The sequence below is a fragment of the Triplophysa rosa genome, linkage group LG19, assembly GCF_024868665.1.
Source record: "Triplophysa rosa linkage group LG19, Trosa_1v2, whole genome shotgun sequence".
NCBI classification, from domain to species: domain Eukaryota; kingdom Metazoa; phylum Chordata; class Actinopteri; order Cypriniformes; family Nemacheilidae; genus Triplophysa; species Triplophysa rosa.
Genome location: NC_079908.1, coordinates 3,416,982 through 3,433,802, shown reverse-complemented (window position 1 = coordinate 3,433,802; position 16,821 = coordinate 3,416,982). Strand labels below are relative to the sequence as shown.

Below are 16,821 nucleotides of genomic sequence, written 5' to 3'. Positions count from 1 at the left end.
TTATAGGTTTACAGCAGACAATCAGTGACAGCTTTTTTGTTGAATTAGTTGTTTACCTATGACGTCTGACAGCGTTAGTTTGGATCCGGAAACTGTGTATGCTCTTCCATATACGGTGATGCGTGACGTCAGGCTTAACAAGAATTATTATTATAAACTGTTGGAACTGTATTTATTATGCTGTTGCCACCATTTTATTAAAAAGGGTCCAAACACTGTCACACCAAATAAATAAAATGCTTGACTTGATTGGGCTTTTATCCACTTTTCAAACACCCAGGATATTCATTTATATTAAAATGTCATACTTTTGTAATATTAAAAAGTATGAACAGTTGAAGTTGAATATTGTTCTAATGAATTGAACAACCACAATAACATTGCCATATTTATTTAACATTTTTTGTTTATTTACCACAGTACACTTTCAGGTAAAAAGGTTACATAACAACATATAAAGTCAAAACATCTGGTCTAAATGACAACCTTTGTAATAAATATGGTTTAATACCAACAAAAAAAAAGCTACACAAAAACACCAAACAGCCATCATTTCTGCAAAACAGTTCTTTCAATTCTGTTCAATTCACCAAGTGTCAATGCTGCTTAGTTGATTCTTCAGTGAATTCCTTTCCGTCTTCTGTTCTTGTTTTTACACATCCTTTGCACTGGCTTGATAAGAAAAGTGGAAAGATTATGTGAAATTTTTTTTTTATATTATACTTAAACATCATCATTAGAGAGAATCTCACCTGTTCTCCTCCAAAATGTTTTGTATCCATCCCAGCAGGATTCATGGCTACACAAGTAAAGCTGTTTTCCCTGATGTCTTCAGCTGATTGAAATATCAGATCACTCTGGATAGATTTCAGGCTTTCAATTCTGCACGACAAAGAATAAAGTATATATTAGCTAACTAGTGAAATAATTATATCTATCAGCATATGTTATATAGGTGGGTGGGTGTTCTTACATGGACATACGCACTGTTCCGTTAGGAAATGCTGTTTCGACGAAGTAGTTGTTGACCAACCAGTACACGAGAGTTTCATCTTTCAGAAATCCAGGATTCACTCGGCAGGACAATTTTAAGTGACTTTCTGGAAATGAGTTTAATAGTTCTCTTATTTTTGGGTTCAAATATGGCTTATAAATCATCTGAGGTTAAACAACGGGACTGGATTCCGAGTCATTAAATTTCAAACATCATATGGATTGCATATTTTTCTGTGATATTTAAATGTTTAACTTAATAACTTATAAAATAATATTTTAAATAATATAAAAGGGTTAAAATGATTGAAATAAAAACTGTATTTAAAAACATGCATATATCAAATACAATTTATACAAAAGTATAAACCCGTATCTCACCTGATATGCATGTAATCTTCGGAGCTGCCACCGGTACCAAACCTTAAAAAGAATAACATTTGTTTTAACAGACTTCATCAGAACAGGCTTTGTGGACTCTAAACTGTGATGTGTTCCAACTCAGCCAAAAGTTGAAGTATTAAACACACCTGCATCAGCAATGCCAGGTAAACAATACAGAAACATCACTGCAGGTAGACTGAAGACAGATCCTACAGAAAGAACACGTCACATTTAGAGACTCACTGTGTATTCATGTTGTTCCTACATCTAACAAAAAACACAATTCCACAAAAACAATCACAAACATGCTGCATTTACAATAAGGTTGTATTGGTTTTCATTTGTTAATGCATAAACAAACAAAAGTATTTTTAGTTATTACAAATACAATTGTAAACAGGTCAAACTTCTTTTCAAAATGTTTTAGTAAATGATAAAATGAACAGTAACTAAAATGAATAAATGCTGTCAAAATACATTTTTCACTGTTCATGTTAACTAATATAAACAAAAACAACATTACTGTAGTATTACACAATATTTAAGCTTTACCTGTGTGTTGTTTTGTCCATTTCATGACTGCCGTTGATGCTTCTCTGCTTGTTTCAAAGTAACTGTAAGAATGTGGGTGGGATTCTTTATTTTGGGCTTTTAAAGAAGTGTTTTAAGAGGAAGTTCTAGTCATGTACGCACGGGGGTTTCCTACCGTTAACTATACAGTACACTAAATGTTATAGTACAAAGTGATGTCAGACATAATGAAAAACAGTGAGTCAGCAGGTCACACTGCTAACAGTCATATTTCTTGACATGACAGTTGATGCTCCTTCAGGTTCAAGGCTCTGGATTCTTTCTAGATTGTTGTGTTTGTTGGACTTCACCCCAAGAAGAAAACTCTTTCACCATTTACTCGCCCTCGTGTAATTTCAAACCTATTTGACTTTCTTTCTTCTGCACAACACAAAAGATATTTTGAAAAACGTTGATAACCAAACAATATCGGACCCCATTGAATTCTACTGCATGGAAACATAACCACTGAGACAAAACCAAAAAATTTTTTTTTTTTCAACGCAAGAAAAAGTCATATACATGTTTTGAACGACATGATGGTTAATAAAGGGTGACCGAATTGTTATTTTGGGGTAAATTTATTAGATTTTGGTGTTGCTATGTACTCCCCAAGGTGTTCTAACTGATTTGCAGGTAATGTGAATGGTTGCCATGGGGATTCTATCCTATTGCTATGTCTTCTCCGATTGACCTTGCAGACGTTACTAATAAAGAGTCGACTTGAGTAAAATAATTCAACATCATCTTATTTATCCATTCAACATACAGCCTTTTCAAGTATCTTTGTCTCTTTTCGGGACTCAACGCACAGACTGCAAGTGAACATTGTAGAGAACAGGTGAACAAATATATGAGAAGGAGAACAATTTGAAATGAATGAACACTAACATCACCTGAGGCTGAAGCTGTCTCTCACACTGCTCATTTACTGCTTAGAAGACATCTCATCTCACATACACACACACACACTCAGAGGCTTCCCCGCCCTTCGGTAAACCAGAGCGTCTGACATGCAAAATGAATCAACAGTGTGGGGGAAACAATTACATGGATGTTGGTTAACAAACAAAAAAACGTATGGACAACTATTTGATTTAAAAATACACTAAATCGATTTTTCTTTACAAAAATGAAGACCAGGTGATTCAACAACAAGGTCCAAACTTCATGTAGTCCATAAACGTAGATAATCAAACGAAAACATCTGAGGTCAGACTAGTAAAATTTCACGTGAAGACATATTAGCACGCCGTGTGTCTATACACAGTACGTAACACATCAGACACACGGTCCTTAAAAAGTCCCAGCGTTCTTGGAATCCAACCGTAGTTTTCGCCGTAGTTTGAATCAGGTATGCTAGTCCCTTTGCAAGGGCCGCTGTAGTTATTCCAAACCCAGGATGTAATTGATGCCCTGTACCAGTCCGATGATGACGGGCTGCCACGCCACGAGGTAGCGGAGCCAGTCCAGCAGCTGCCCGTACATGACATGCGGTCTCTCCCATCTGACAAACCCAAGTTAAGGTTACAAACCATCATGAAAACAAAACGTGTGAAAACTTGCTAGCAGGTCTGTTACAATATCAGAATTTCACTACACATTTTTTGCAGCCAAAAAGAATTCACAACTACTTCACAATTGCAATGTCTATTGTAATGCAAACAAAACAAAATAATTACTTAAATTAATTGTAATTTTTTCATTTTGTGTTTATTTATGAATGTATTATTTCTAGTTATTTTATTTAAAATGTTTATTTAGCGTTTTGTTTGTTTTAGTTTATTTGTTATTGTTTTTAGTTTATTTATTTTATTTTGTGTTTGTTTATTTCGTGATGTTTTTTATTGTGCATTCCAAATAGCAATCAAACTGAAGTTGGGTTGTTTTGATTAAGTAATAATAACTCAAAACTAAAACATACGGCTACTTTACACAATAAAGCACAATAAAAGCATAACATAATAAAAAACATGATTTTTGAAAATGTATCTGTTTTTGCAAATAAACTGACGCTTGAGTCATTAAACTTCTCAATATTTGATGTTCTCAATATGACGCTGAAGTCAACCAGATACTGCCGCTGAATTATTTACAATATTATTACCAGAATCAAAATCACACTCGTATTAACACGATATCAACAATCCCGGTTATTAATACCACTATTATTGTCTATACCGATAAACTGCAACACTCCTCCTTAATAAAAAGGATATTTAAATGTATTTTCATCTTCCGAAAACATAGTTTCCAAAAAAATAGTCTGTGTCTGAAAATATGGCATACGTACATGCCAAAAAGGTATTTCCATGAAGTTCTAGCCGAAATAAACCTTGTCAGCAAGATGACGCATAACAGTCTACGTCATACTGCAAATTCCACAGCTACCTAATACATAAATAAATGGACAAGGGGTAATGATCAGCAATCATTATACAGGAACATCTGACAGCAAGACGTAGGGTTCTGCAGGGAAACTGAAGTATGAGGAAAAAGCACGTAACAACAGCATGTCATGGCTCATGAAATAGTTCCTCCCTGAAACTAGGATCTCCCATTTCGAAACATTGTCACGTTTTCTGTCAAGATGACACATTGTCTAAAAATAGATTAAATGGCACAAAAATAGAGTAACTGGTGTTGACTAATGGTCTGAATGGAATGCTATGGCATGTTTGAATTCTTTTACACAAACATATGAATGCTTTGTCTTTAACAGGAAATAGGAAACACCATCAGTTAAGCGAGTAAATCTTTGAAAAATTATTCTTAGGTATTTCTTGGAAGAAGCGTGGCTCATAATCATGCAGTGTGGGGAAACTACACTGAATAGTTCCCGGCAAAGGCAGTTTATGAAAACAGTGGGAAACCCAAGACATCACTGTGAGTTTTGGCACACCTGGTAGTTTTCGAATATCTACAGCGGTAAATGGACACAGGGCTTAACCCACTGGGCATCAACAGGGAACTTAAACCAAAAGTAAAAGTTTCCTGCTCAACCCTAATACTATGAGATGTTTTCGTATAACAGATCTTGCCTTTCATGTAAAAGCAGTACTAACTAGAAGACAAAGTGAGTGGTGTGTGCTGTGCAAATCTCACCATCACAGTGCTATAGTGTTCAATGGCCACATACACACTGTACAGATTCAGTAGTGACATCCATTTAAAGAGACAATCCACCCAAAAAAAATCCTCATGTCATTCAAGACCTGTACATGACAAAAAATGTTATCTACAAGAAAATTCTTGGTGGTTTTGTTTCCATAAAATGAAAGTCAATGGAGTTCAAAGTTGTTTGGTCAGCAACATTCTTCAAAATATATTTAGTGTCCTGTAGAAGAAAGAAACTCATACAGGTTTGAAGTGTATCTCCTAAACCAGGGGTTTTCAAACTTTACGATGCAAGGGTCCCTGTGTGTGTGCGTGCGCATCCGTGTGTGTGTGTGTCTCTGTGTCTGTGTGTGTTGGTGCGTGTGCGTGTTCTGTGTGTGGAGTGTTTTGTGTGTGGGTGTGTCTGTCTTCTGTGTTTTCAACCTTTTCTTGTTTTTGCAGGTACAACTTTGATTGTTTTGCTTGTAGTCAATGTGTCTCATGTGCAGCTGCTTTGTAACAATGAAAATTGTAAAAGCGCTATATAAATAAAGTTGAGTTGAGTTGAGTCCCCCAAATATGATGACTCTTTTGTGAGGACCCCCTTCCTAAAATACATATTCATATACAGTATATAGTTTTGGATAAAGAAACATTTAAGCTGTGTAAAATAAATAAGTGTGAAAATTCACATGTATTTGTATGGTAGAAATTTTCGTTACATCTTTGCCAAGACTACTTTACAAAGCCCACCTAGTGAAAAAAGGGAACTGTAGTGAGGAAAACCTCACTATAAAGATAAAAAGTAAACAATTCTGGAAAGTTTGCATGTAGCAAGAAAGAGAAAAACACTTAAAAAATATGAACACTTCTATATGAAACTGTAATAATGTTCAGTAAACTGCTTTCTCTTTTCATTTTCCTAAGATTTTCTGGGGACCCCCTACAATCTTCTGGAGGCCCTCTGGGGGTTCATAGACCCCAGTTTGAAAACCCCTGCCCTAAATTATTGTTCTGTATGTCTAAGGAACACAACTGGTTTCTAAAAGTGTGATGACTGACAGTGGTAACCAAAGCAACGTTCTTGCGTGTTTAGCATCCGCCATAACAATATAACCGCGTCATTGCCATTAAAATGGGCAAGTGTGGGTTGCAATACTTCGACCTTATTTTAAATAAGGAACTGGTTTGTTTATTTTGGGCTTGCATCTTTTATGTGTAGCTGGCCAATAAGGAGTAGGCGGTTGCCAGGTAGTTTCTATGATGCGGTTGCTATGGGAATTCTGGATGGTTATTAGGGCATTTCCAAACAGTCACTTAGTCTTTTAGATCAAACAAGTGTACTCTGCTTGCTTTTCTTCTATATAAATGTGATGTCTTTTGCAAACCTTACAGTCTGCCAGTTACAGCAACACAACACCTCAATCTACATTAATGTCAAATATGAATAACAGTGACAGTTACCACAGCAAACATCAGAGATTTGTGACTCCATGTTTATCTAGCCAAATGATTTTATGTTCATCAGTGACACCAACAGTTTTTAAGTGATCGAAAGCAATAAAGGATACGGGTTACTGAACATCCTCTTGAGGTCAACCTTCTCTTTGCAGTACGGACACGTTTGCTTCTTACCCACAATGCACCAGCCTCGTATGCAAAATTCATGGAATCTGAAGAAAAACAGGTTAAGGAAACTGACACGACTTCAGTGCAAAGCAAACAGGGGTACATATAAAGGTGCAGTTCATGCTTTTTTGGTTTTTCATTTTGCTGACACATAGCAGAACTTGTGTAACATCACACTGCTCCAAACAGGTGCTTATAAACCAGTAACCAGGAAAGAATACTACCTTTCTCATGATAGAAAAGGAAGCTTTGACTAACAATACTTCTCAACACCACTTCTCTACATAAAGGTCAAAGCTTTCACATGTTTACAACACACACACACTCAGATATCATGTGTTGCTTAGCCCTTGAAACACATTTTAGCGATGTGACTGTAACCAGTATACAGACATGACAAATCATCACATCCAGCCATTACCAGAAATCGAGTGTAAAAATGGTAAAGGATACACATGGTTGCAGGAGAGTCTGTAGGTGTTCTCGATGATTCCCTCTTCACTCACATCCACCAGGATCTGCTGACCGCACACGGCACAGATGCTGTCTGACAGATGCTTGGTGGGCATTCCTGACGCACTGTAATACTGAAACACAACACAAGCTACAACTTCAGACTAGACATTTACGTGGCAGTTCGCTGTTCTGCTCGTGTTTTCTGTATTAAAGAAAATTTTTTTATTTAATACACCATGTTTTGTAGCCAAATAATACAATGTGTGGAAAATGACCAATTTTAGACCAGCCTGAGAGTGGTCAGACCAGACTATGTGGCAAATGGGGTTAAGGCTGGAGATCTTGCAATGTGATGCGTGTAATTTACACACTCACCCCGACTGTGGATGCCATAAAATCCGCACACATCTCAGCGAAATCCCGACCCAACACACCGTAGTACAGGCCGTAAAAGAGAAGAGATACACCAAAATCCATGGCATCTTCTGGCTTTATCCTAAAAGAGCACATTGGAAAATAAGTGCATGTGTCTTAAAGTGATAGTTCACCCAAAAATGAAAATTCTGTCACCATTTACTCACCCTCTTGTCATTTCGAACCTGTGGGACTTTCTACCGCAGAGCACAAAAGAAGATGTTTTGAAAAATGTTGTTGACCAAACAGCGATGGCAGCCATTCACTTGCATTGGTTTTGTGTCCATACAATAGAAGTCAAAAGAAGAAGATGGGTGCCACCGCTGTTCGGTTATCAACATTCTTCAAAATATATTCTCGTGTTCTGCGGAAGAAAGAGAGTCATACAGGTTCGAAATGACAAGAGGGTGAGTCAATGATGACAGAATTTTCATTTTGGGGTGAACTGTCACTTTAATACTCTATAGAAATGAAAACATGTTCATCTTTCATTACGGTTTCTCTCAGATGACATGGTCAAAATTTTAAAGTAACTTCCTTGTGATTGTTTCTGCATGTTTACGTGCTGGCAGACAGGACAAAGAAATATTCAAAAAGGGAAGCATGCCTTTGACATTAAAGGATCACGTTGTTAATTCATATGACCGATCATTTACATGATACTGTATCTCTTGTGTTTGGAGTTGCAATAGATATGCATGTTTTGCTGTGGTCTAGACAGGTACTTTTAGAAAGGTACTTTAGTAAACCCACATGGTAAAATTGAGGAAATATACAGTACAGTATGTATGTAAAACAGAAACTAACACAAAAAACTAACGTTATGTTCATTGCATATCAGCATGAAAGTACTGCTGGTGTTTTAGAAACAAGACAGTATAATAATATATGACATATAAACATTGTAGTACTAACAGATCACGGTGAAACATACTGAAAGTGCTGTTCAATTGACTGACATTGTGAAAGTGTCATTGTGATGCAGCGTGATCTACTTTTTGTTTCAACATTATTATTAAAGTCATAAATGTTTAAGAAATATACTGAGACAAAGATACACTTTCCCATATGGGTTTCTTTACATAAAATTTTGATTTTAAAAAGTTTATAAATCAGTGCTTACCTAAATATGAGATTGATGCCAAAAAGAGTGAACATAACAACTGCATAGCCCACAATGCCTGTGGTGTAGCTGATCTTATATAAAAGGAGAAACCACTTATACACCAGCCTGTAAGGAGACAAAAGTCAGCAAGTTATATGGTCGAGCTGAACCCCACAACACCCCACTATAAAGATTGGACTTCACCCAAAAATTACAATTCTGTCATCATTTATTCACCTCCGAGCTGTTCCAAATCTTTATAAATTTCTTTGTTCTGATGAGCACAGAAAGATATTTGGAAAAATGCTTATAACCAGACAGATTTTGCCCCCCCATTGACTCCCAAAGCAGGAAAAAATACAATGGTAGTCAAAAGTGCCCTAGAACTGCTGTCCTACATTCTTCAAAATGCCTTCTTTTGTGTTCAACAGAACCAAAAAAAGATAAAGTAATTTTTCCTACGATAGTCAATGGGGGGCAAGATCTGTTTGGTTATAAGCATTCTTCCAAATATCTTTCTCTGTGTTCATCAGAGTTAACGGACGGCAACGTTTGGGTTACAAGTCCGAGTCTCTAACCATTAGGCCACGACTGCCTTAAGTTATTTGGATTTCATTTTAATATTTTTCATTTTGTTCAAAATATTGTGATACAGTTATAATTGTGAAACCTGCATTGTGTAATGTATCAAAAAACTTATAAGTAAAACAAATTTCTTATTTATCAAGAAAATAGTCAGAATGTAAGAAATAAAAAGGCTTCATTTGCCTTACATAAAAATGTTGATTAAATGCATTCTTGTTTTGTTTTGATCTGGATACTAAATGTTTTGTGAGATTCACCCCAACAGAAATCATATCACACACACACATTTAAGAAACAAAGCAGAAGGATACACATTTGAAAACTTCTCAGATATCTGTTAAGGTTACAGTGTAAAAGCAATGACTGAGTGATGTGTGGGTGTTTACTTCATGGTTACAAAATGTCCAAAAGCAGAGAACTGATGCGAATAACTAACTCGGAAACAGCTATGACAGAGAAAGTCCACCACAGCCTAACAACAGGGTCAAAGTCTCACATCATCATATTTTTTGGTTACCTTGGTGTGGTGCAGTCCAGTGGTTTACGGGTAGCACGAAAACTGATGAAGGCCGTGACAACAGAGAAGATGAACCATGTCACTAGAAACCTCCACCAGTGTAGCTTAGTGGTGAAATACAGAGGAACCACCCACATCTGGAAGAGGGTTACCAACTAAAAAACATAAATATATTATATGTTCACAATATTACACAAACAGTTGAGATATATTCAAGTCATACATATATAAAATGAGCAGTTTGTTAGGAATTGAGTAGAAAGGGAAAACTGAATCTGGAGGCAGGTTAGGATGACCTTTCTCCGCGAGCACAACTATTTTTATTTATCCTTTTCAAGGCACGGACAACAATGTTAAAATTCCTTTTTTCAACTTTTACATTAGACTTGATCAATGAATCAGAAGTTGCAATCTCTCTATTTTGATGTATACCTAATTCAAAAAAATTCAATACCCATTTTCTTTGAGCTAAATATCATTTTTACCCAGACAGAGAACAAGTATGCCATCCTTATACATGTTCTACTTTTAGTTTAAAGGGCGAGTAAGTATGAAGGCTAAGAATAAACCTTTGTCTCTGTCACAATTGAATGTGCAATCTCTCCACCTAGTGGTGCAGAATAGAAACTCGACTTGGATTTGGTAAATAAATAAAAGGGAATAGTTTGCTGTCACTCATACCAAATCATGTGAACTAATCTCTTAACCAAAACTGTAATTAAAAGCGAATAAATAAATTTAAAAAATGAATCTAAGAAAAAATCTAAGTAGTCATTACTACAAGTCTACTAAAATTCTGAAAAAATGAATTTTGTCTGTGTGTGTGAAAAGGGGCTCACATTGTATGATTTGGGGTGTCTCTGTTTCCATTGAACCAGGACAAGTTGGGCAACGACGAGCGTGACGATGAGAATGAGAACCATCTCTGCATGCATGGCCTCGTGCCCTTTGTGTTTGGCATGCATCTTAGCATGTTCCAATCTGCAAATAGAAAAACAAAACATCTTTATACAGTACATCCATTATCAAGCCATGTAAATCCAAACATCATGTCTTAGGGCAGTCACTCTCTACCAGGGGTTTGTGTACCAATTATGCAAATTATAAGCAATACTCATATAGTTTTGTTTGTTCATCCTAATAATGTGGGAGGAATGAACCAATAAACAAATCAATTTCATTTTTAAAAACAAATCTTCTGTTTTTTTCCAACTTTTTATAGAAAGCTGATCTATGATTGTGGCAGTAAAACACAAACAAGCTCAGATGTCTTATTAAACAGAAAGGAAAATATTTTTCAGCGTCAATTTGAGTTCTTATAATAACTGTTAATAAAATGCAAAATCATATCTTGTTTATTGTTGATGAATACAGTACATCTGTACAGATTTAGGGGAGTTTACCATCACACTAAAATGAACAGCCCACAAGCTATATTACAGCAGCTCACATCCTAAAAAACATGATCCTGTTGTTCACAATATCAACTAATGCACAAAACAACCCATGAATAATTAAAATGTTATAATAATATAAGACATAACAATGTGCTTTGTTACAAGACACAAACCTCCACTTCTCCTCTGGTGACAGCTGGGACAAATCAATCTGTTGAAATACGAGTCACATTTAGGGATGGGTTCGAGCAACATTTGCTAAACAAAAGCAAACTACAATGTAAACACATAATGAACCTGTGCTTTTGTTTCAGTCATGGCTTGATTTTGATCCTATTATCTATAGCATAGGCTAAGCTGTCATATTTACATCTGGGTATATTTCTTAGCACCATTTCCAGACGACAGAAACCTACCGAGTAATTACAACCTTAAAATACACCTGCCAATTTACAAGGACATTAAATACAGTTCATGCAGTCGGTAAAATCATTGAATACACAACTGGCTGGAACCTTTATATGGCCTTGTGTTCATTTTAACCTGGACGACAAAATTCCCATCACACAACCACAAGAGCAAAACGCAGAGCAATTTGTGATAACAACGAGCCGAATGATTTGATCTTTAGACGTGTCTGATCAAAGTGCCTCAGATAATCTTGAGCATTGAGCGGTTAGCCGCTTGCGTTCAATCGACAGCTGAAGATCTGCGGGGTTTATTCGATTGTTGTGCGTTTCACAGCTTCATCTACAAACGTGTCGTGCTATTCGCCGACCTGAGCGGCGTCGTCGCGATGTCCATGTCCATGTCCGTGGTCGTGCTCTACACCGTCAACCTCCACCTCGAACACTCCTGCCATCTTCCTGAGCACTGACAACCCGACTGGCAACGTCACTTCCGGGTTACATGCGGTTCACACCAATCACAAGCGAGCGTCTGTTACCTACTTCCGTTTCGATAACAGTTTTTCTTGTCAGCATTTTATTATGCGGTATTGAAGTGCGCGTGCCCAGTGGAGGTAGCTGTATCCCTTCTTGCCGAAACCAATCTTTTTCTTGAATTTTACTGTATTTAATCATAGACATAAGAAATACTAGACCGCGCATTGGCTGCTTTGGTCAGCTGCTGCATTACGTCAACGGCGCCGCCATATTGGTCGTGGCAAGTGTAGCATGCTAACAAATGCAAGTAAACGTGGGAGCTGCGCTTTTTCGACATTTTAAGCACAATAACGTTTATATTTCTTAACACATTTCAATGACTTACGATAGATGTGGAGTACTAAAACATCGTGTGTCTAGATACGTAAAATCTCAATATTTAGACTTAGAAAAATACATCTTTGTCATAGGAAATTGTGAATAATTTATTCATTGTGCCTGTTATTCTTGGAAGTACACTATATAGAACATATGTGGTGATATGTTATGAATATGCAAGACAAACAACCGCATAATACATAAAAATAACCGTGTTTAAGTATTAATCGAAAATTAAACACAGACATCTTGAGATGGTATGAAGAAACGTTTTATTTGAATCATCAAACAAAACGTCCAAGGTAATATTAATTTATTTACGATAAATCTGAAAAAAAAATCAAGATTATTATTGGAGAATTTGCTTTTTATGTCATCATTTTAGCTTTTCTTGAGCTCCAGTTGAGAACACAGCTGGAGCTCGTTTACAGATATACTCGAAAACAGACCATTTGAAAGATAAAATATGTTCCCATGGATTCATTAAAACAGTTAAAGCAGTAAAACATTTATGTGATATTTGTAAAACATAATACAATCGTACATTATGAATAGTATGAAATGGCATACGTAATACATGAGACAAACCATTTCTTTTTTTCCCTAATATTTCAAAGTGAACGAGCTGCTGTCTGATCATGTACATTAAATAGCACATTATTGGTGTCTGCACAATAATTAAGCAAAAAAAAAGAAAAATGATGTCTTGACAGGCGTGAGTTTTAACTTTTAACCATTCCTTATCATAATAAATGTTTTTTTTTATTTCTAACCGTCGATACCTGAAGATGAAACGTTTCCGTACTACGCAATATTGACATCGGTTGATAAATGTGTATGTATATCCAGAAAAACTGCAGCTCCGCATACATTTGCATGTGCTGTTGCCACGACTTATATGGCGGCGCCGTTGACGTGCGATCCAGCAGCCAACGAGCGGTCTTATTTCTTGTCTTAATAAATTGCAAAGAGAACAAACCAGATACAAAGCATTGTTCGGGTAGTTATAAGTTTTTTCGTTTTCGTTTCCAGCCTTGTGAAAAGTTTTTCTATATTTTTTCTTATGCTAACTTTAGTGTCGTTTTTTTTTAGATTCAATTGAATATTTTAATTGTAAACAATATGGTCAAGTTTATATGTAAGAAACCCTGGGTAATGGGAAAATATATTATTGAAAATATTAATAAAATTATTTTTGCATTAGGAGAGGCTTATTAATACATTTAAATTGTGCTTTTGTAGAGGTTATTCATGATGCAAATATGTTTATTCTACATCCTCAAACTTGTACAAACTGCATATCTGCCAGGGAATGCAACCAAAAAAGTGGAACTTGTGTCCGACTGTATGGTCCACACAAAAAACTTCACCCTGTTCAAATATCTGATAAAATATGCAAAATGATCAAAGCTGTAGCAGAGCAAAGAAGCTGTCATCCGCATTCGTTCATTTTCACCTAAATCTATTTGTAGATTGCGACTGTCATAGCTAGTTTTTTATTATGCATGGACTATTTTTCCTCTTTTGTCTTGAACTTGGAGAGCAGGGGGGTATTCCAGAAAGCTGGTTATGTGACATACCCGGGTAAGTTTAAGGGTTAGTTAGCGGATAACCCCAACTTTCGCTTCCAAAAACGGAGATAACTTTCAGGGTATGTAAGTAACCATAGCAACTTACTCTCTGAAGATAACCTGCTCCGGAGCAGGTTATGTTCCACACTGTAACAGATTTTTGTAAATTAAACAGTATTTTACTGCACAGTATAATACTGTTAAATGTGTAACCAGTATTATACTGTAAATAGCAAAGGATTATGGGAAAATGTATGCTCACTACTGTAATTCTTCTCTACTGTAAATCGATTTACAGTAGTGCAAATGCCCGCGAAAACTGACCAATGAAAAGGGAGATTTCTTTTCAAGTTTTTTTCGTTTGTTGGGCGTGGCAGATAACGGAGGAATGACTCAACAAAAAGGTTAGTATTACTTCTGTAATTATTTTATGTAAAACTCAGATATTTTCAAATGCATTAACTTGTTAACAACCAAACATGAATTAGTGGGGCAATTTGGGTGAGAATAGCAATATTACGCGGTTACAAGCCTTTTTCCCCTCAGAACCCCTCCCCCACCCTAAAGTCAGTGAAAGCATTCCAATAAAGTCACATTTAAGCGCGTATATGGTGGATTTACATGTTATTGATTGAATATCATATCTATTTTTTGTTTTTATTAAAATATTTCTGTTAGAACTGTGCCATTTGGAATGTTGGAGGTGTCCGAGGAGCCTTTTTCTGGCATTTAACGTAACGTAACTGGTAAGTAATACTGTACATTATCCCGCTTATTATAGCTACTTGCCACATGAGAAAAACTGGACATGAAATATGAGTTTAAAATATTTTATTAGCGTATTCAATGTTTTTATTAAAAAATTCAAACCTTCCCAGAGTTGTTTGTGCTAAAAAAAACTTGGGTCTGAGCTAAGAATAAATTAGCTAGTGTAGCAGCGCGCTAAAATTTGTCATGTGCATGATTAGACAGAGTCTTTGTATGAAGTGGGTTTGTCGTTGTGCTTTAATCAATGGCGCACCGCTATTTTACTTCTATTATGCGAGTTTTCCGGCTGCATTGAGTCCATATAAGTAGATGCGGACTCGCGGACGCGTACTCCTGTTATTTAAATATGTCATCTGGCTGTTCTACGCGTCTGTGTGAATGAATGAACTAACGTTACACAGTTTAACATTGCTACTCGCGTGACGCTCGTGGATTTGTCTGCGTCTGCACTGTAGGATATGAAGACATGAACTTCATCTCCAGAGTTCCTCTGAGAGTTTATTTTACAAGCATTTTTACTGTTTGAGTGAAGCTATCGTCAAAGTCACACACACTAAAACTGAAGCGTCTTCCCAAAATAAAAGTCTGGTTAACTTGAACACTCTAAAATACTGTAGTGTACTGTAGTATTTGCTATTGAAAATTGTAGTGCCCTTGTAGTGAATTGATAAGCTGTAGTAAACACAGTAGTATATTATAGTAAGGTTCAAAAACACTATAGTATCTAGGAATTTTACTATAGTAAATTCTATAGTATACTGCAGTAATGTATGTGGACAAATATAACACACAAAAAAATGAAAAACAGAACTTAGAAAAATGAAAATTAAGTAAACTAAAAATTATATGGCCCTAATTTATCTATCTATAATGTAATTTGTCAGTTACCTGTCTATTCATGTGATGAACTGCACTTGCATATCTTTTGAGATTTCTTTTTCAGACTTTCGAAAGATTAAAATAAGTAAATGGACCGCTGCAATTTTTAGAAACAAATGGAATACTGTATTTTGAAGTGCATCTTTTGTTTTTATTTAAAGTTAGCTGTTAGATCTGTGCCATTTGGGACGTCGGATGAGCCTTTTTCTGGTCGTTACAGTCAAAACTGGTAAGCTAAAGTGAGGCAACACTAAAACAGAGGTTGTATTTCCTGTTTTGCATTTATATATCAAGCATTTTAGGTATAATTTAATTTTCGTAATCATTTATCATCAAACTTTTACAGGTACCTAAGACTGTAAAGAAGATATTTTGAAGAAAGTTGGTAACCAAACAGCATTGGACCCCACTCACTTCTATTGTATAGACACAAAACTATTTGCAAGTGAAAGGCGTCCGGTTAACAGCATTTTTCAAAATATCTTCTTTTGTGTTCTGTGGAAGGCAGAAAGTCATTCAGGTGTGAAATGACAAGAGGGTGAGTAAATGATAACAGATTTAAGTATGTCACTTTAAGTATATTCTTTATACATGTAATGAATCTCTCTCAGCCTGTTAATTGCTGTACTTTTAGGTGACTGCAATTCCATCAGATGTAGAGGGATCCCTCTCTGTGCCCAGCACCCCAAGACTGATCGCACTTGGTAAGTTTATCAACATGCTTTTTTAAATACCATGGCTAATGAAAAATGTTTAAATTCAATTAAATTGCAAGGTGAAGGACAATCAATACTAAATGGAACACACCATACAGACCGGTAGTTCTGGAGAAGGAACTTTAGAATTTTTTGTATTTGCATGAGTAATTTTATCATAATATATTAGCATGTGAATATATATTTTTTATTATGGTGACAATAATGGTGAAAAATAGTCTCAAGAATCATGATTTGTAGCAATAGTTTTTCCTTACCCTTACTAAAAAGCTGCTATGATGGTGTCTGTTACAGAAGATTCTGTTTTCCGTGCCAAAAAATCGATGCTGACAATGGAGAGCAGAGTCATCATAGAGCCACAAGAGTAACAGATTTTCAATGTGCAATACCAGGAAGCGGCCACCAATACACTGGACTTCATTCAGAGGTAATCATAAACTAATGAACCATTATTACAGGGATGCTCCGCCCAAAAATTA

General features: G+C 36.0%; 1 protein-coding gene across 1 annotated transcript; it reads right to left on the bottom strand.

The window, feature by feature from the left end:
* Window positions 1–2,680: 2,680 nt before the first annotated feature.
* Window positions 2,681–12,054, bottom strand: rnf121 (ring finger protein 121). Its single transcript, XM_057360881.1, has 9 exons — window positions 11,925–12,054; window positions 11,320–11,357; window positions 10,589–10,730; window positions 9,750–9,904; window positions 8,666–8,773; window positions 7,504–7,624; window positions 7,126–7,259; window positions 6,615–6,716; window positions 2,681–3,454 (listed from the first exon to the last, which is right to left on the bottom strand). Exons 1-9 carry the CDS (start codon window positions 12,006–12,008, stop codon window positions 3,334–3,336), a joined length of 1,005 nt encoding a protein of 334 aa, XP_057216864.1. The 5' UTR covers window positions 12,009–12,054; the 3' UTR covers window positions 2,681–3,333.
* Between the last annotated feature and the right edge of the window lie 4,767 nt (window positions 12,055–16,821).

Excerpts from the sequence above, each read along its gene's own strand:
- rnf121 (XM_057360881.1), bottom strand. The coding sequence starts at position 12,008 with ATGGCAGGAGTGTTCGAGGTGGAGGTTGACGGTGTAGAGCACGACCAC. Across the intron at positions 9,905-10,588 it reads GACACCCCAAATCATACAAT|TTGGTAACCCTCTTCCAGAT; the intron begins GTGAGCCCCTTT and ends TATGTTTTTTAG. Across the intron at positions 8,774-9,749 it reads CTGGACTGCACCACACCAAG|GCTGGTGTATAAGTGGTTTC; the intron begins GTAACCAAAAAA and ends GTCTCCTTACAG.